The sequence below is a fragment of the Carcharodon carcharias genome, chromosome 16, assembly GCF_017639515.1.
Source record: "Carcharodon carcharias isolate sCarCar2 chromosome 16, sCarCar2.pri, whole genome shotgun sequence".
In the NCBI taxonomy this organism is placed as follows: domain Eukaryota; kingdom Metazoa; phylum Chordata; class Chondrichthyes; order Lamniformes; family Lamnidae; genus Carcharodon; species Carcharodon carcharias.
In genome coordinates, this window is record NC_054482.1 from 90,903,831 (window position 1) to 90,924,688 (window position 20,858).

Here is a 20,858-nt window from a genome sequence, read left to right on the forward strand (position 1 = left end):
GAAGTCTGCTGAAAAAGAAATGAAATCCCTAGTTTCATTAAATTATGCTAAACCTTTAGGCCTAGTTAGGCCTCAGTTGCAGTACTCTTAAATACAGGGTACCACATTTTTGGAAGGATGACAAGGCCTTGGAATGATTACAGAAACAATTTAACTGGGATGCTACCAGAGATGAGAGACTTTAGTTATGCGGAGAAGCTGAGATTTTCCTTAGAGCAGAAGAGGTTAATAAGACATTTGATGGAGGTCTTCATGGATGATTTTGATAGAGTAAAAAAGGAGAAACTGTTTCCAGTGCAGAAGGGTCAATAATCAGAGGTGAAAGCTTCAAGGTGATTGACAAAAGCAGCAGAGGCAATATGAGGAAAATGGTTTTTAAACAGTGAGTTTCTGTGGTCTGGAATGCATTCCCTGAAAGAATGGTAGAAGCAGATTCAACAGTAACATTCAAGAAGGGAATTGGGTAAATACTTTTTTTTAGGGCTATGGGGAAAGAGCAGCGAAGTGGAATTAATTGGATAGCTCAACCAAACAGCCTCCAATTGGTTTCATTCTGTGGTGTATCATTCTACAATTATACTCTTTGATTGATAATGACCTGCCATACAAGGATGGTGGAAGCTGAGATGGATACATTTCAAAAGGAAATTGGTTGGGCACTTGAGGGAATTAAACTTACAGAACCATGGGAACAGAATGGGGGAATGAGAGTGGCTGGATTGCTCTACAGAGAACTGGCATGGAAGCGATGGACCAAATGGCTTCATTATGTGTTAAAATGACTATGATTTAAGTAGTCACCAAGGCAAAGTTTGCAACATTCTACCTCATTGCCAGTTGCATGGATTTGAAGATGCACTGCTACATTATCAGGTTTCTATCTAGACAAGAGTAGTGGTCATGAGAATTACCCGCAGATTGGGGAATGAAAACATTAAGAACAAAGCATCCCAGATGAAATAATACTCAAAGCAATGATATCCTTTTAACCTTAATTTCTGCTAACTTTAAGTATCATGGATTAAGGATTTAAGAGTTAATGATTTAAACCAATACCCCACCAAAAAGCAGGCTTCTAATTAGCAATCACCACATGAATAACTTCAAAACTTAAAATGGCATTGGTAATATACCCACACTTTCAATCAGATATTTCGTCTTAACTGAATTAGAAACAAAACGGTTAAGACATTTGACAAGAAGTGGGCATGGGTTAATCAATCCATTTGGCAGCAATTATTTGTTGCTACTCTTAAACATGGCCTACCTCTGCTTGGTTGGGTGTCTTGTGCCTGCAGCAGGTGATGAAGACCACAAATGGCCAGTCATCAGGTTGCATGACCACTCCAGCGGCTTGGGCACAGGTCACATGAAAGGAAGTCGGACAACGGCCGTGGGAGCATTGCACACAGCAACCACCAGTCTTCTTCATCCGTTTCTTACAGTAGAAGCATTTCTGTAATGGCCAAAGTTACATCATTGACAAAGCACACACAGTTGTATGGTTGAGATATTTGGGTAACACTGGTCAATTTGCTTTAATGTACACTGCTAAAAGAGGAGTACTAACACACATTGAAGTTTACAAATCTGCACCTTCTATTTTGGCTTAAGGAATGAATTCATATTTGCAGTATGCTACTAAGTGTATCAACTTATCAACTCAAAGTAATTCCAGTTTCTATCAGTAGCCAAAAAGATAACTTTTGTATGCATAGTCCACATTGCCCTCTTTCCTCAAGTCCATTCCATCAATTTTATTCTGTTCTACAACTTCTCTTCTGGCATAGAGGAGAGAATGATAAATTGCTTTTATACTTTTGTTTTCATATTTGTTTTCATATTTCACTACATTCTTAATAAATTGAAAGCAGCTCTTCTTGTTTCCTGTAAAGGATTAACTAAAAAGAGCGAAACTGAACTAATTATGGTGTGATAGCACTCTTAACATTTACATAGCCCAAATTTGAATATAAATAATGAAATGGTAGGGAGGGTGAAGAAATAAAAATGCAACTTAAAGGCTGTTCTTTAAGTGGAAAGCATGTTTTCCATTCACATGATGAAGTGGAATTAAAAAGAAATCTGTTTTCTGGAAAGGACAGATGGATTGGCTACATAATTGAGATATATGAATAAGAAGAAACTATTTGATGAATTTAAGTGCCCAAAAAAGATAGGTAACCTATTGTTTTCCCCTATACAAACATACATAGAGTGAATACAATTGGCAGGTAAGGAAACACAACAGCAAAATGGCACACAGCAATGTTGCATAAACAGCAAGATAAATTATCCATTAATTAACTTTGGTAATGGTAGCTGAGTGATAAATGTTGGCCTGGACACAAGACGTTGTGGATACTTAAAACAATGGTTTCCATTCAGAGTTTCTGAAGATCAAGGGAAGAAATCATTCTAGCGCTGTAAGTTTTAAAAAAAAACATTACTTGAAGCAAATAGGGCCTCAGTTTAACATCTTATCACTAGTAGTGCGTTGGAGTTGTCAATTTTAAAAAACTGAACACTTCTAAACAGTGGGGCAAAACAATGGAATAACGGAAAATTGAGGCTACTACCTCAATCATGTTCTGTCCTTTTGCCATAAAATAGGCATGTTCTTCTGAGATTTCCTACAATAGAAATAGTTTACCATGCCCACTGGAGAGGATAAGCTTTTTATCCCATTTGTCTAGGCTGCATTTAACAGAGGGACATGTCTAACCAGCACCACCAGCCAGTCGCCAGAAAGACTGAAAATGCACTTAAACAGCAGAGTTTAAAGTTAGATAGTTAGCCAAGCCCTATTACTTCTCTTATGTTGGTGCAGATTAGATGCAATTTCTCTGAGGCATATAACCAAAGCATACAGTACATTACAGGATAAAAGCAAAAAACTGCAAACTTGGCAGCTAGTGCATTCATTCCCACTTTGTGTTATTTAAATTTTAAGTTACTTCAACTTTGTGATTCCATACCAGTTTCCAGCGTAGTGGTGGTATTGGGCTGACATCCACAGGGCTGCGTTCTGCAACACTGACAAACCGTACCTCCTGCACTGCAACAGCACATAGTAGATGAACCCACCTGTACAATATTTAAAGAAGTATTGAATTGGGATAAATCCAGTTACTAAATGAATGGAGGAATATTTTCACTCAAACAAATTTCATAGCTTTTCAGAATACTTAAAGAATTTTTCTGTAAGAAATGCACACAAGAACACCAGACAAAAAGAGGAGTGGACCATAGGTCTGCTCCAGCATTCAATATCTTATGGCTGATCTTGGGCTTCAACTCCAGTTTCCCATATCCCTTAATTTCCTGAGACACCAAAAATCCATCTATCTCAGCCTTAAAGTGTAACTTACATAATACATTATTCTTATTCCACTTCCCATTCTAGCTACAGACTGCTCAAAGATTGCTCACTTCCAACAATACTTTCTAAATACCACTTTGCTCAGGTCGCAAAAGATATTTAACATGGCACAAGATAGGCCTCCTTTCCCAACAATGGTTTCACAAGCTGGGAGAAGTTGCTAAGGAAGTGAAATGAATATACACAGCTGAAATTACAGGATGAATGACACAGCTCAGAATTATAGTGAAAAGACCTGAATGAACATTAACATAAGTGGCCAATAGTCTTCCAAGTCCCTTTTCATAATTTGGCCAGTACTTACATGTCAAAGAAGTTATGCTATTCCCTAATAAATCACTGATTATGCCTCAGCTAGTGTATTATGTCCAATTCAATCTCCATGTTTCAGGGAGGATGTCAAGATCTTGGAGAGGGTGTAGAGGAATTTACTTTACAGAATGAAACCAGGAATGAGGGACTTCAGTTATCAAGAATGACTAGACGAGCTGAAATTGTTCTCCTTAGAGCAGAGAAAGCTCAGGGGAGATTAAATAGAAAAGTTCAAATTTATGAAGGGCTTTGATAAAGTAAGAAGAAACTGCTTCCACCAGTAGGAGGGTCAATAACCATAGGACAAAGATTTCATGTGATTTGCAAAATAACCAGGCGGAGACGACTTTGATTTTTGCAGCAAGTTATGATGATCCATAATGCACTGAAAGGGTGGTGGAAAAGATTCCATAGTAAATTTACAAAAGGGAACTGAATATATGCTTTAAAGGGGGAAAGAGCAGGAAAGTGTGACTCGTTTGATAGCTTTTTCAAAAACTAGCCTAGACATGGCAGCCCAAATAGAATCATATTGTTCAGGAAGGAGCCTATGAAATACTGAGTAAGAAAGGTAGTTAAATAAAAAACATTTCTAATGTTTTACAACTCTTTTCTTTAACCAGACTTGTATTGTAAGTATACAGATCAATAAACAAATCAAGACTGGATTGCTAAGGCCAAATAGTTCGCATGCAATTATGTACCGCATCCTAGATAAACAAAAAGTTTCATATCTGCACACTTAATAGCCCAAGACAATATGGCCATGAGAGTATATCGTCTAAACAGTGATGGGAGATGGTACCAGCCCTACAAACATAGAACAGCACAGCAGAAAGTCCTTCATCAGTTGAGGAGTCTGTTCCTTAGCAATAAGGTTTAGGGGCAACTGGTGTCACTATGTGCTGTCACCTATGACACAGCTGAAAAGAAACCATTTCAGAGCCCTGAGCAGATCCAGTGAATTTGGGGTCAAAGCAACAAAAAAAAACTGGAAGTAGACAATGAGAAATTGCAAACAAACAATGCAGCTCATTTCAGAACAGCCTCTGATGTATCACCCAACATAAACTTGGTCCTGTGTCACTTCTCTAACTTAATAAAAAACAATAACACTTTGCTCCAACTGAGATTGCTAGAGAACATTTAATTGCAGCTATGTATTACGGTTTAGTATAATTTAGAAAATAAAAAAGCACACTGTATGGGTGCATTGGTTAGTCTGACCTGTTGTCGGTGGTTTTCTGCAGTGCTCCTCCCCGAAGGGTACATAGACAACAATCCTGTACAGATTCAAGGAAAAAAGTATTATAATCAAAAATCGTCAAGAACTGTTCTGATGAAAGGTCATCAATCCAAAATATTAACTCTCGTTTTCCTCTTTTCACAGATGCTGCCTGGCTGGTTGAGTTTTTCCAGCATTTTCTGTTTTCGTTTTAGATTTCCAGCATCCGCAGTATTTTGATTTTGTTTCAGTATAAAAGTATACTATATATAAATCATTGCACAAGAAGGTCGAGCAGGAACGTACTGTAATATTTCAGAGATTTAAAAAAATATTTGGATCAGACCACAATAATCAAACAGATCGGCAGAGCAAATTTCAACTTCACTTACTGCAAGAATAATGAAAATGTAAACTCATACAAGCATGCTTAAAAGAAAGTTTAAAAAGACTCCATAACTATACACTGCCACTTCTATAGCTCACATTGCTTTTTTAGGAACACAAGAATAACAGAAGTAGGACATTCAACCCTTCAAGCGTGCTCTGCCATTCAATAAGAATTTTCTTTTTTAAATATATCCACTCTACTTTCCCACCCCGTCTCTATACTCCTCGATTCCCTCAGTATCCGAAAATCTGTTATCTCTCCCTTAAATATGCTAATATGACTGAGCATCCACAGTCCTCTAGGGTAGAGGATTCTTAAGATTCACAACTCTGAGCGAAGAAACTTCTCATCTCAGTTAAATGGCCAACTCTTATTCTGAAACTCTAACCCAGAGTTCAAGACACTTTAGCCAAGGAAAACATCCTCCCAGCATCTTCTCCATCATGCCTCTTAAAAATACTATGTTGTTTCAATGAGATTCCCCTCTCATTCTTCTTAAGCTTAGGTCTAGTCCACTCAAATCACTCTTTATGGGACAATCCCCTTACAGCCTACTGGATTTTTGCTGTACCCTAAGGCAAGTAGAAAGGAAACCAAAAGGAAAGGAGACCAAAACTGTACACAGGACTCCAGATGTAGTTTCACCAAAGCCCTATATGATTGCAATAAGATTAGTTAATTCTTATACTGCAATCCCTTTGCAATAAAAGGTGAATACACCATTTGCTTACTGTATCTGCATTTGTCTGTGATTAGTGTAAAAGGACACCTAGTTTCCTCTGTATACAAGCATTTTCAGTCTCTCCATTTAAAGAAAATTCTGAATTTCGATTTTTCCTATCAAAGTGGATAACTTTTGAATTTCCCCATGTTACATTCCAACTTGTCAACTATATCCTTTTGCAGCCTCTTTGCATCATTCTCATTACTTTCCCAACTAGTTTTGTATCGTCAGCAAACTTGGATACAATACAGAGCCCCCTCATCTCGAAGACATTAATATATAGAATGTAAATAACTGAGATCCAATCACTGATCCTTGTTTTGCATCCCACAAATTACAGCCAGCCCGAAAATGACCTTTTTATCCATACTCTGTTTTCTGCCCATTAACCAATCCGCAATCCATACTACTTTATTACTCCCTATTCTTAAGTCCTAAATTTTGAAGAGCAACCAAATGCTTTTTGACAGGAGGAGGCCAGAACTGGTTGCACAACTTGAAAGGCCAGGAAATGAATCTGGACCAACAGTCAAAAATTCAACCACTAACCACCAATGCTCACTCAATCTAAGTCTAGTGTCTGAATATAGATGAGTTCAAGCATACGTCTGTGCATTCTCACTCTTAAATCCAGCCTCCTTATCCTGACAACAGGAACACAGGCCACCCCTCACCAAAAAAACTGGATCTATGATACAGCCACCAAAATAACTGAGTTAGATGTAGCTCAGGGAATTGATTTACAGATAGTGTCCCAGAACTCAATTAACAGAGTGCAAAAAGGTTTTGCAGTTAAGAATTCACAATTTAAAATAATGGCTGCATTTTCCCTTTGCTTGCTGCACAATTTCCAAGAATATGGATCAATGAAGATTATTGTGCAATGTTGCTTTTATTAAAAAAGTGAAACCCAGATCATTTCAAGATAATGCTCAGGTCTCCAAGAAAAAATGGTCATGTTTTACATTAGCCTAATTGCTATAATGATGAAAATACTTACTTCTGCTAAAGCATTAGCTGCACACCTTGCACAGATCCAATCATCAGTTGCTTTCTCAGGAGCTACTCCATAACAACCTATAGAAGATGCATAACAAAATTCAAGCTGTTTAGTTTATCACAAGCTTCAAGTCATGCAGCTTTTTAAGATTTATACTATCCTTTTAAAAGAGTAAATGTTGAATTGCGTGATTTAAAAATTTTCTCTCAATAGATGTTAGGATGGGAGAGAGGAAAGAGAGGGATGTTCAAATTTAGCAGCTAACTAGGCAATCTATGCACTAAACACATCATGGTAATTTATTAATTTCATGATCTTTTCCTTGTTGACAAATTTTTGAGTATGAGCCCTGGCTCAATGGTAGCATGCTTGCCTGAGTTTTTAAGGTTGAGTGTTAAAACCTCAATCAAGCATCTTGAGCAGACAACCAAAGCTGGCGGCAAGGGCATGCTGCACTGTCAGAGCTGCTGACTTTCCAATAAGACTTAAGTCATGGCCTTCCAGCCCTCTCAGGTGGATGCAAAATATCCCATGACACTAATCGAAAAACAGGAGAGTTTTCCAATGATCTGGCCAAACTATGCCTCAATCAACATCTCAAATAGATTTCATTAAAATGATTGTGAAAGCTCTTTTGTGCACAAATTGGCTTACATAAGCAACAGTGACAATACTTCACAAGAAAAGGAAGCACTTGATTGGAAAGGACTTTGAGATACCTTGAGGTCATAAAGAATGCTATATAAATGCAACTTCTTTCATTTAAAATATACCATATCTTGACCAACCCACAATGCATAGGATTCCATTAAGGGAAATTATTCTCCCGCTCAGATATGCCAATTGTTTACTTTTAGCAAAGCCACCTTTCTGCCACAGATTTTGTCAATTTCATGATGCAAAAATCAAGAAATTACTTCTGCTGCCAAAGTTGAAAACGACTGTCTGTTTACCACCTCCCCAGATTGTCTGGATGAGAACAGGAAGTAATAATATGGAAAAACTATGGGCAGAAATTGGAACCATTTCCACCCTATTTTTGAATGTCATGAGTGCCCTTAAGAACTACAAAACGCTTCTGTATTGTGAGCACACACTTTTGGGGTGAATAATGCCAGCTAACATATTGGCGATGGTGTAAAAATCCATAGAAGTATGCAGAACAGATAGATCACAACAACATTCAGCGTGCAATGTTGATCTGATACCAGCAGTGCCATGTGGAGTTCAATGCTCCAGTCGATACCCTTTCTTAACTATGCACAGCCACCAACATTCACTCAGTAGCAGGAAGGACACTCCACCAGTGCTATTAGCTGTTGTTTCAATTCTACATGTGTTCGGTGCTTTCTATAATTCTTTCAAGTTGCAAAAAACCTACAGGAAGTGGTATGGCAGATGCTGAAGAAGCTTTTATGATTTTAAGGCTTCTGCACAAACTATCTGCTCCCAGGGTGCAATCAGAGACATTACTCTTTGGAATATAAAACAAGTTAGAGAATGAAAAGAGGCCATGCAGAGCAGGACTAGCTCCTATATGGAAGAGGGAGGAGGGCTCTCAGCAGGAGGCCACATCCACCCTGGGTGATCATGGAGCAATTATCCTACCTGAACCTCAGTAAGGAACAGTGTGTGTGACATCTGTGATTCAGTAAAGACATCTTCACTGAAATCTGCTGCAGCCACAAGCTCAAAAGCAGGAGAAGAACCATATTCCCAGAGCCTACGAACATTCATGTATCTTGCTCCCCCTAGGCTGGAGATGCTTGCAACATCTTGCAGCTTAACCTCCAGTTTGTGCAAGGGAAGTCCATTCAAGCTCTCTGGTCAATGAGTGCCAACTACATTCTATTTTTGCCAGAGAAAAATAGGTCGAGCAAGCACGTTACTTTGATAAGACTGCAGCCTTCCCTATGGTGCAGGGTGTTACTGTCTGCATGCACATTAATTTGTAGGCGCCACATGTCGGACAGAATTTAATGGAGCCCCCCCAGAGAGGGAGGAGCACTCACGTCCAATTCCTGGCATTGGGAAAACTGTCCCTAATTTATTGGGGGTGTGGTAAAGGCCCTCTGCAAGAATTCCGCCTGCTTTCAGAATGTCAATTAGACTCATTAATGAGTCACTTAAAGCCAATTATCCCCAAGCTCACCAGGATTTAACGGTGGCTCAGTGATTTAACAGGGCTTACCCATGCCCCCTGAAGACTGCCCAGCAATCCCTGTTGGGTTTGCCAAGCCCCTCCCTCGCTCACAGACACACTGGCCAATGAAAGCCAACCCCCCTTGCATCCGATCCCCATCCCGTCCTATTCATCTGTCCCATGGGATCAAGCGATTATCCCTGAAGGCCTCAGGGCATTACCAGCAGCAACCACCACTCCCAGTGGCATTGCCAATAATGGGAGCTGCCGGCTCTCAGGAGCTGGATTTCCAACCTACTGGGGTTGTGATTGTGTGGGAGGCCCGACGCTGTCCACTTAAATGCCTGATTGCACTTAAATAGTGTTGAGCGTCCTGGAGAGAAATGTGGTGCTCCCACTGTTTCTCCAAAAGGTAGGAAGGGCCCCCATCACAGGAACTAAATTCTACAGCCCACTGTGTGAGCTGCATTCTGCCTATAACGGCAAACCAAGAATCTCTACTGTGCAGTAAGGTCTATCCGATGACCATGCAATTGATGACTCTGGTGCATCGGCCCTCATAACATTATGCACAGGATGCATTCAATGAAAGCCATCCTGTAACCTGAAATATGACAGAGCAGACCATTACAATGCTGATGCTGCCTGAACCACTCTGGCAGAGTCATATAGTACCTGGCAGAGTGTCAAGTTACCCATTCTTCTGCATAAATTTGCCATCAAGCAAGGACACTCACCAGCTAAATGGTGAGTTACTGAGCAGTGGGAGCACAAGAAGAAAGAGGAGAAACAAAGAGGAAATCCACATAGCCCTTTCTGGTAGTCTGTCTGGAAAAGACTCAGTGCAATATCAGTAACTGCAACTCCAATTCCCCATTCATCAACAGTCCCATACCTTACCTGACCTGTCACTGATTATTACAGCAGCTGCATCCCTAGCACACAAAAACAAAGGCTACCACAAAAATCAATAAGCCAAACCGAATTTAGTGAAATCATGCCAATTTTCTATTCTTTCACAGGCATCAGGTCAAACATGGGCAAGGAAGCCTCCTGCTGATGACAACATGCCCCCCTCCCTCAGCTAAGAAACAACACTCCTCCATGTTGAGCATCACTTGGAGGAAGCACTGAGGATGGCAAGGGCACAGAATGTTCCCTGGGTGGGGGACTTCAATGTCCATCACCAAGAGTGGCTTGGTAGCACCACTACTGACCGAGCTGGCCGGAGTCCTAAAGGACTTAGCGAGACTGGGTCTGCAGCAGGTAGGGAAGCAACAAGTGGGAAAAACATACTTGACCTCATCCTCACCAACCTACCTGCCACAGATGCGTCTGTCCATGACAGTATTCGTAGGAGTGACCATGGCACAGTCGTTGTGGAGACGAAGTCCCACCTTTAAAATGAGGATACCCTCCATCGTGTTGTGTGGCACTACCACCGTGCTAAATTGGATAAATTTTGAACAGATCTAGCAACTCAAGACTGGACATCGAGGAGCAGTGGGCCATCAGCAGCAGCAGAATTGTACTTGAACATCATCCTCATGGTCCAGCATATCCCCACCCTACCATTACCATCAAGCCAGGAGGTCATGCCAGGATCAGCACCAGGCATACCTAAAGATGAGGTGTCAATCTGGTGAAGCGAGAACACAGGACTACTTGCATGCTAAAAAGCATAAGCATGCAAGTGATAGACGGAGCTAAGTGATCCCAAAACCAACATAGCAGGTGTAAGCTCTGCAGTCCTACCACATCCAGTTGTGAATGGTGGTGGACAATTAAACAACTCACTGGAGGAGGCTCCACAAATATCCCCAGCCTCAATGGAGGAGCCCAACACATCAGTGCAAAAGATAAGGCTGAAGCATTTGCTACAATCTTCAGCCAGAAGTGCCAAGTGGATGATCCATCTCAGCCTTCTCCAGAGGTCCCCAGCATCAAGGGTGCCAGTCTTCAGCCAATTCGATTCACTTCATGTGATATCAAGAAATGGCTGAAGGCACTGGATACTGTAAAGGCTATGAGCCTTGACAATATTCCAGCAATAGTACTGAAGACTTGTGCTTCAGAACTTGCCATGTCCCTTGCCAAGCTATTCCAGTACAGCTATAACACTGGTATCTACACAGCTATGTGGAAAAATGTCCAGCTATATCCTGTACACAAAATGCAGGACAAATCCAACCAGGCCAATTATCACCTCATCAACCCACTCTCAAATCGTAAGTAAATCAAAAGGGTCATCAACAATGCTATCAAGCAGCACTTGCTTAGCAATAACCTGCTCACTGATGCCCAGTTGTGACTCCGCCAGGGCCACTCAGCTCCTGACCTCATGACAGCCTTAATTCAAACATGGACAAAAGAGCTGAACTCCAGAGGCAAGGTGAGAATGACTGTCCTTGACATCAAAGCAGCATTTGACAGAGTCTGGCATCAGGGAGCCCTAGCAAAACGAGAGTCAATGGGAATCAGGGGGGAAAACTCTCTGCTGGTTGTAGTCATACCTAGCACAAAGGAAGATAGTTGTTGGATGTCAGTCATCTTAGCTCCAGGGTATCACTGCAGGAGTTCCTTGGGGTAGTGTCCCCAGCCCAGCCATCTTCAGCTGCTTCATCAATAACCTTCCTTCCATCATAAAGGTCAGAAGCGGGGATGTTCGCTGACGACTGCACAATGTTCAACACCATTCACGACTCCTCAGATACTGAAGCAGTCTATGTCTAAATGCAGCAATACCTGGGCAATATCCAGGCTTGGGTTGACAAGTGGCAAGTAACATTCATGCCACACAAGTGTCAGGCAATGACATATTTAACAGGTGAGAATCCAACCATCATCCCTTGATGTTCAATAGCACTATCATCACTGAATCCCCTACTATCAACATCCTGGGGGGGGGGGGGCGGTTTACCATTGACCAGAAACAGAACTGGACTAGCCATATGTTGTGGCTACAAGAGCAGGTCAACGGCTAGGAATCGTGCGACGAGTAACCCGCATCATGACTCCCCAAAGCCTGTCCACCATCTACAAGGCACAAGTCAGGAGTGTGATGGAATACTCCCCACTTGTCTGGATGAGTGCAGCTCCCACAACACTCAAGAAGCTTGAAACTGTCCAAGACAAAGCAGCTCGCTTGATTAGCGCCACATCCACAAACATTCACTCCCTCCAACACTGATGCACAGTAGCAGCAGTGTGTATCAGCAGTGTGTACCATCCACAAGATGCGCTGCAGGAATTCGCCAAGGCTCCTTTGACAGCACCTTCCAAACCCACGACCATTACCATCTAGAAGGACAAGGGCAGCAGATAGATGGAAGTTCCCCTCCAAGTAGCTCACCATCCTGACTTGGAAATATATTGCCGTTCCTTCACTGTCGCCGAGTCAAAACCCTGGAACTCCCTTCCTAACAGCACTGTGGGTGTACCTACACCACATGAACTGCAGCAGTTTAAGACGACAGCTCACCACCACATTATCAAGGGCAACTAGGGATGGGCATTAAATGCTGGCTCAGCCAGCAAAGCCAACATCCCATGAATTAATAAAAAAAATAAATAAATAATTGTGAGATAGTGTGGTGAAGCATCTGCAAATCCATTTTGAGAAAGATTGCTGACAGGCGAGTGATGGGCATGATTTAAGAGTAGTGGCATGGCAGGAAGGGTATAGCATTTGAAAATACAACCTTGAGGTCTAAGCTACTTGCAGCACAGCACCCAGGTCCTCAGGGCTTGTCTCCTAGCATGGATCTCCACAGTTAACTGCTCCCAATGCCTTCTGAGCATATATCTGGAGGGCCTCCTAGGTCACTGCAGATACACAACAATGTTCTTCCTTTCCAAATCCTCCCCCAAGACCTCCAGTGCAGCGCTGAAAACCTTGAATCCTTTCTCGCCCATTGGGCGCCATTCTTCCCAAGTTAGTCATTTCCTGTTGGACTGGTAGCTGCTCCTCCAGCCACAATATAATCACCCCTTTGAGAGGTGCAGACCAAATTTAAGTGGTCCACTGCCAATGCATCCAGTCAATCAACAGCATGTTTAGCTGTTGTTGGCTGACTGCTGAAATCACTGAAATAAGCAGCCAACAGAAAGTTGGCATATTGCCTGCAATGGAATCCAAGAATGTGGGTTAATCATACATTGGGATCCAGAGAGCAAAGAACCAATGCCCTTAAATGCATGTTCCAGCAGCTTCAATTTATGGGGAACCTAAGCTTTGGTCAACTGTGACGATTAAGAATTTGAATACTTAGGACTTCCAAATTCAGTACACAGAATAACTAGCCATCAGAAAATGAAGGAAGAATTTGCAATTTTATAGCAATTTACATTTCCTGAGGATGCTCCAAACACTTAACAGTACTATACTTGCGAAAATGCTTCATCATCTATAATGTAGGAGGCACCGCAGCCAATTTACATATAGCAAGGTCTCACAAACAGCAATGAGATAATCTGACATTTTAGTGATATTTACTGACATTTGGTTGAGGTATAAATATTGACTGGTACACCTGGGAGAACTCGCCTGCTCTTCTACTCCTCCTTCTAAGCTCCCTCCTTTCTCTACCACAGAAGCCCATAACACTTACTTGCATGAACACATACACAGCACTTTGCACATGTTACAAGGATGCTTGTTCCATCTTCGTCAACATAAGAAGTGGGGAGCGTTAGGTCTACATGGTCACTTCCAGATGTGAAGCACATTTCTGGAACCAATGGCTTGCTTTTTATTTGGTTTCTGGGTTTGCCTGCATCCAAAGGTTGGCTTTTGTTTCTGGTACCCTGACTCTCCTGACAATCTACCTGTCAAAATAAGAGTGGGAAGGTGTCAGTAAGGGAAGAGAAACATATTATTAATTACTTCAGACCATTTATATTAAGCAGACTCCATGGTAGACAAGGATATAGCCACCACTCAGTACCTTTCAATGCAAGGTTTTAATTTTCAGTTAAGCCACTATGTTCTTGGAACCAGGAATGCCCTATTAAGAAAACGATGAGTTCACAGAAGCTCAGGTTATATGTCTCGTTATATAGCTGTTGACAACATTGCCTTTTACAAATAATGGTAGAGCGAATAAACATTAAGCAGTTATAGAATTTTTCAGCAGCTTCTGGAAAGGCTATATATATGTCCATCTAATTGTAACCGCAGGGTGGAATAGTCTATTTCATTAACAATTGTTTCAGAGCAGATACAGGAATTGATAAGAAATTATTGCATGAACTTGAGAGATTTGGTTTTATTATTCCACTGTGCTATAAATGATCAAAACAAATGCATGTACCTCAGTCGCTGACCTCAATTCACAAACATTTTAGAAAGACACTTGCTGTGCATGAGCACAGCAAAAATTTAAAGAAACCCAAGCAGAGTGCCTGTCTTGCAAAACACAATTCAAGGTCTCACCACTTGGTATCCTCCATGAGAGGCTCCTTAAAATGGAAATATGCCACAATAAGAGCAAATACAAGGGCCCTTCCAAAATGTTTTAATGCTGATAACATTGTCCATGTGATCCACCCCACCAGGAGAATACCAGATCTCTTTGATCCACTTCCAGAAAAAGAAAAATCACACAATGTCATTCAAAACAGGGTGAGAGTTCAGAATGTAAAATAACTACACAGTTGCAGAATGATGGAATGGTCATGAAAAAAATAAAAGTAGATAAAATCTGTATTTGAGGGTCCACTCAAATCAACTTGCAGCATCCAAAGAATACTCTTCTCTACATGGAAGGGAAAGGACAGATGAAGATTTCTCAATCTTTCTAATGCCTGAACAATTAATAATCTGTTTCTGATGGAGGTGTTTGAGGGATAATTGTTGACCAGGATAATGGGCAAAATCCCTGCTCTTCACTGAAAAGTGCTATGGGTTCCTTTAAATTCACCTGAAGGAGCAGATATCACGGAGGTGGCATAGTGGTATTGTCACTGGACTAGTATTTCAGAAGGCCCAGGGTAAATCTCTGGGGACCCAGGTTTGAAACCCACCACAACAGATGACAAAATTTTAATTCAATAAAAATAAAAAGTCTGATAATGACCACAAAACCATTGCCGATTGTCGTAAAAACTCATCTGGTTCACTGATGTCCTTTAGGGAAGGAAATCTGCTCTTTCCTGGCCTACATGTGACTCCAGGCCCACAGCAATGTGGTTGACTTTTAAATGCCCTCTGGACAGGACAATTAGGGATGGGCAATAAATGCTGGCCTAGCCAGCGAAGCCCACATCCCATGAACAAAAAAATATATTTGCAGTCTAACCCAAAAAGATGGCACCTTCAATGGCACAACATATCCTTCATATGATGTTTGAACCCAGTAGGGAAGTGCCAGTTGGTACTATTCAGTTCTACCACAGTTTAAGACAAAAAAAGTAGAAACTTAAAAAACGGACTAAAAACTATGAAAATTGAACTCTGATCTGCAAATGATAAAGAACTAAGTATAAAAGGGAACTTCTCCACCATTTAAGCATAAATTAACAGGTGGTCTGGAGCACACTTTATACCCTTCCCCAGTACACATCCGCATTTGGGATAAAAGTTGCACACGTAACTGCCAAATCATAAAAACTACGAAACAAATTGATCATGTATGGAGGATACTACAAGAAATGCCTTCCAAAAACCTTCATTTCAGAGTGCCCTGTATTCATTATATCCCACAATTATGCAATATGTAACATTACTGTAATTGGAATTTCAACCAGTGGCAATTGAAGACTGACTGCATTTTAATTCAGGGATTGTTTTGCAAAATATTTACAAATTGGATTGCAATGACCACCAGCAAATGCAATAAAATATCTTCATAAATTAAGTTAGAATAAAAATGTTTCATTTTTCACAAATCATTGGTCATTCTACAAAATTTCTTCAATTTGAAAAACTGTTTTGACTTTTCTAAGCAGTATAATTTTAAGATCTACCAGTATCCGGATTAATCATTAGCAGGGTAATTTATAAAGGAAAGCTTTAGTCCAAGTTCAAACGCTGGAAAGTAAAATAAAAAATATCCCAACCTGGTATGACTGGAAGAGTGCACAAATTGAGCAGTAAGGCATCAGCTGTGCCATTGTGCAGTTGTATTCTCGTTCGGCAAGAAAGTTCTGGGGCCGGTTTTGCCACAGATGAGCAAGAGGCTTTGCCCATGGTTCTGATTCCATTGGGTCATCTTCTACCGACAATAAGTCTGGCATTTCTGTTACAAAAATAGCAGTTTTAAAGAAGAATCAAGTCCAGTACAGTTAAGGTCCATTGAACATTATCAAATGAAAGTAGATAGAATGGTCATTTGCACTTTCTAGTGACTTCTGACTTACGATTGTCTTGCCCTCATGCCTTCAGTGTTTACTTGCTACTTCTTGCAGTCCTATTTTCTTTTTTGCCTCAGAATCATTCCCCAATTAGTTCTGCATGTACCATAATAGTACTCAGCTCCCTTCTACCATGTGTCATAGCAGGACCCTGCTCTCTCCCAAATGCTATTGAACTCTCTTCACAACCCTACACATTGCACAGCATGCTGACAGACCAGTTCATTGAAACTGTCTTATCGCAAATAAACTTGATATTCCCATTGCCTCCTTTAAGCCTCAGGACTTTCCCTCATCATAGATCATATTTTCTCATCATATTGCATACACTAGCAACATGAAATGAGCTAAATCTTTAACCAAGAGCCAAAGACATGGAGAGAAAGGTTTCATTTGCACACAAAGTTGGCAAAAACAAGGTATGCTTTTACAAGTTTGTTTTTCTATTGCACATATTTTACCCACAACATAGATTTAGTGCCATAGAAATATTAAAGGGAGGCAACATTGGAGAAGAAACTACAAGAGAACACATTTGTTGCTTACACATATTGGCATGAGATTAAAAAATTTTGCTGCATACTTGACCCCAGATATGAACTAGTCTAAAGTAGTAGAATTCAGTTCCCAACAAGGCCTTCAACAGTAAAGCCTCTTGAATATGGCTGCAGGTTAAGCTCTAACATTGGTTACACACCTTCATCGCTAACGCAGTCCTTTACCACAGAAAGCGGGTGGTGCCGTGGTGGTTTACTAAGAGGCTGACGCCGACTCTTGGCCTTCTTCTTGGATTTCATTTCTTTCATGTATTGCTCAGCCATCTGTGGTAGAATAAAACAATAGGTCTGTAATGCTCCTTTGAGGGACAGGAGTTGCATTTTAGCATTAGGGAAACTTGTAGTGGTTGACAACAGTCCTTTTTGCAAGTCTTGTGTTAGTAATAATGCTAGCATTATTTATATGTTAAGATTGAAGGTATGAAAAGTTATCGATGATCCCCATTGATCAAGTGTAACATATCAAATGCAAAATATGCTCCCAAAGACACAGACACGAGGTTGGAGGCAAACAGGTTAAAATTTGTTATAAAAACTGAAAATGCTAGAAATGTGGAGAGAGAGAAAAACAGAGGAGTTAGATCATTGACATGAAACTTGATAAGTCTTTTCTTCAGAACTGGAAAAAGTTGGTGGTGCAACAAGTTTTAAGCAAGTAGAGGCAGGAAAAGGGAAGGTGGGGTGAAGCACAAGGAATGTCAGTGATAGAGTGCAAGGCATAAGAGATTAATTGACAAAAGGAACGATGGCGTAAGGCAAAAGGAAATGATAATGGGACATGTGAAGAAACAAAAAGATGTCTAAATGTGTAAATGGGAAAAGCAGAATCATCAACCATGCAAAAACAAGAAAAAAAACCTTTGGAGGTAGAGGTTATGATTTGAAATTGTTGAACTCAATACTGAGATCAGATTGTGCTGTTCTTTGAGCTTCACTGGAACAGCGAAGGAGGCTCAGGACATTAAGTCAGAGTGGGAGTGGAGCAGAGGATAAATTGATCAGTGACCGGAAGCTGGGGGGTCACGCTCGTGGGCTGGACGGATGCATCCCACAAGAGTTTTCACTCGTTCACCTTTCTCAAGATAGCCTATTTCTTTCTCTTCTATATGTTTATCTAGCTTTCCTCTAAATGCATCTGTGCTAATCACCTCAAATATCCCTTATGATAAGAGTTCCACATCCTAACCACTCTCTGGATAAAGAAATTTCTCCTGAGTTTATTTGCGACCATCTAACATTTATAGACACTAGTTCAGTCTCTCCTGCAAGCAGTAACACTGTCAAACATTTTCATAAACCTAAAGTCCTCAATCAGATCACCCCATAACCTTTTCTTTTCTGCAGAAAACACCCAAAGCCTGTTCAATCTTTTCTGATCAATATACCAGTTTTGGTACCATCCTTCGAGTTTTTTTGCACCTTCTCCAGTACCTCGACATCCTTTTAATATTAGAGACCAGAAGTGTCAGAGCCATTGAAAAATTGCGGCACAGAAAGAGGCCATTTAGCCCATCGTGTCTACATTCGAGTGTGGCCTCACCAAGCCTCTTTACGGGGAGAATTTTCTCCCCATCGGGGGGAGGGGGTTGGGCGGAAGTGGGTGAGCACACAGCCAATCACCTCCTGCGATCAGCTGGGTTCCGCCATTTTGCGTGGGCAGGCCAATTAAGGCCCGCCCAGCATGATGCGCACCCGGAAGCGCTGAACTTTCCCTGCGCAGTTGGGGGGAGGAGGGAGAGTCAGGGCCCGCACAATTTCGCACACATCTCCCTGAGACACGGAGCTGCCTCAGGGAATTTAGTCTGATTTTTAAAGAATTTTAATAAAGAAAAATGAAATTTTTATGACATGTTTCCTCACATGAGCTGGAACATGTCAATGAACTTTAATTGAAAAAAATTTAATTTATAAACCCTTCGTGAAACCTCATCCCGCCCGTGGATGAGGTTTCATGATAAATGCGAAGGCCGCCTGGGCTTTTCGCCTGCCTGCCAACCTTAAGGTTGGACGGACAGCTCAATTAATTATTTAATTAATTTTTAAATGGCCTTAATAGGCCTTTGACAGCTCGTCGGTGGTGCAGCCAACTCTGCTGCGCGCCTGCCGTACTGAGGAACAGAATGAAGCACGGTGACGTCGGGACGCACGCCCGATGTCACCGCATATCATTTTACATGCCAGCGAGCAGAGCCTACCTCTGCTCACTGACCCGAAGATTCTGCCCTATATTTAGCATAACTTCTCTGCTTTTAAATTCTATAATATAAATGACCCTTTATCTTTAAGTGGCTTTACTAACCTATGCCACTACATTTTGCTATTTATCTGTACCCCCAGGTACTTCTGGTCGTCTACTCATTACGATACTTATTTTCTAAGGAGAATGCAGCCTTTTTATTCTTCCTACCAAAATGTATTACCTTACATCTATCCATTTTCAAGTTCATTTCAATCACACCCTCTGCAAGTTTTGCAATGTCTTCCTATATTTTGTTGCACTCAACCTCTAACTACATCCCACTAATTTGGTGTGAATGCAAATTTTGGAATTATACCTCTGATTCCAAATTGTTTATGTAAATTGTAAACAATAGTGGTCGCAGCATTGAGTGGAACACTATTTTCACTTTTTGCCAGCCAGCGCAGCTAACTTTAACGTCTACTCTCCACTTACTGTGTTGTAATTGGCTTGCTATCCATTCTGCAACTGGTCCCAGCTACACATGTCCTGACCTTAGTCACAAGTTGACTACATGGTACCTTATCAAAGGTCTTTTATTCATACTATAGACTTGGGAGGGAAAAGAATTCCTCCCTTCCCCCTACCCCCGACTTCAGGAATACCAAAATTGTAACTATCTTCAAGGAGGGAAATAAATCATGCTGTGGAAACTATTGAGGTCCATAGTAGGGAAAATCCTTGACATGTACTCTCCTGAATTGCCCATTTCTGGTAGCTGAAACATAGAAACATAGAAAATAGGAGCGGGACTAAGCCATTCGGCCCTTCTAGCCTGCTCCGCCAATCATTATGATCACGGCTGATCATCCAACTCAATAGCCTGCTCCCGCTTTCTCCCCATGTCCTTTGATCTCTTTCGCCCCAAGAGGTATATCTAACTCCTTCTTGAAAACATACAATGTTTTGGCCTCAACCACTTTGTGGTAGCGAATTCCACAGGCTCACCAGTCTCTGGGTGAAGAAATCTCTCCTCATCTCAGTTCTAAATTGTATACCCTGTATCTTCAGACTGTGACCCCTGGTTTTGGACTCCGCCACCATCGGGAATATCCTTCCTGTATCTACCCTGTCTAGTCCTCTTAGAATGTTATAAGCTTCTACGAGATCCCCCCTCATTCTTCTGAACTCCAGCGAATATAATCTTAAACGACTCAATCTCTCTTCATATGTCAGTCCTGCCATCCCAGGAATCAGTCTGGTAAACCTTTGCTGCACTCCCTCTACAGCAAGAGCAACCTTCCTCAGATAAAGAGACCAAAACCGCACACAATATTCCAGGTGTGGTCTCACCAAGGCCTGTATAATTCCAGCAAGACATCCCTGTTCCTGTACTCAAATCCTCTCACTATGAGGGCCAACATACCATTTGCCTTCTTTTACCACCTGCTGTACCTGCATGCTTACCTTCAGTGACTGGTGTACAAGGACACCCAGGTCTCGTTGCACATTCCCCTCTCTCAATTTATAGCCATTCAGGTAATAATCTGCCTTCCTGTTTTTGCTACCAAAGTGGATAACCTCAGATTTAT

The 20,858-nt window shown here is 41.2% G+C and overlaps 1 protein-coding gene across 3 annotated transcripts in view; it reads right to left on the reverse strand.

Moving 5' to 3' along the window:
- The window catches only part of LOC121289047 (lysine-specific demethylase 4A-like), an 85,658-nt gene that overhangs the window by 16,633 nt on the left and 48,167 nt on the right, over positions 1-20,858 (reverse strand). For all 3 annotated transcript variants that reach the window (XM_041207980.1, XM_041207981.1, XM_041207979.1), the window contains exons 12-18: positions 17,228-17,351; positions 16,237-16,415; positions 13,788-14,004; positions 7,035-7,111; positions 4,922-4,977; positions 2,979-3,087; positions 1,268-1,456 (exon numbers count right to left, since the gene is read on the reverse strand). In XM_041207980.1, coding sequence (XP_041063914.1) covers positions 1,268-1,456; positions 2,979-3,087; positions 4,922-4,977; positions 7,035-7,111; positions 13,788-14,004; positions 16,237-16,415; positions 17,228-17,351 — 951 coding nt within the window. The remainder of the gene's footprint in view (positions 1-1,267; positions 1,457-2,978; positions 3,088-4,921; positions 4,978-7,034; positions 7,112-13,787; positions 14,005-16,236; positions 16,416-17,227; positions 17,352-20,858) is intronic.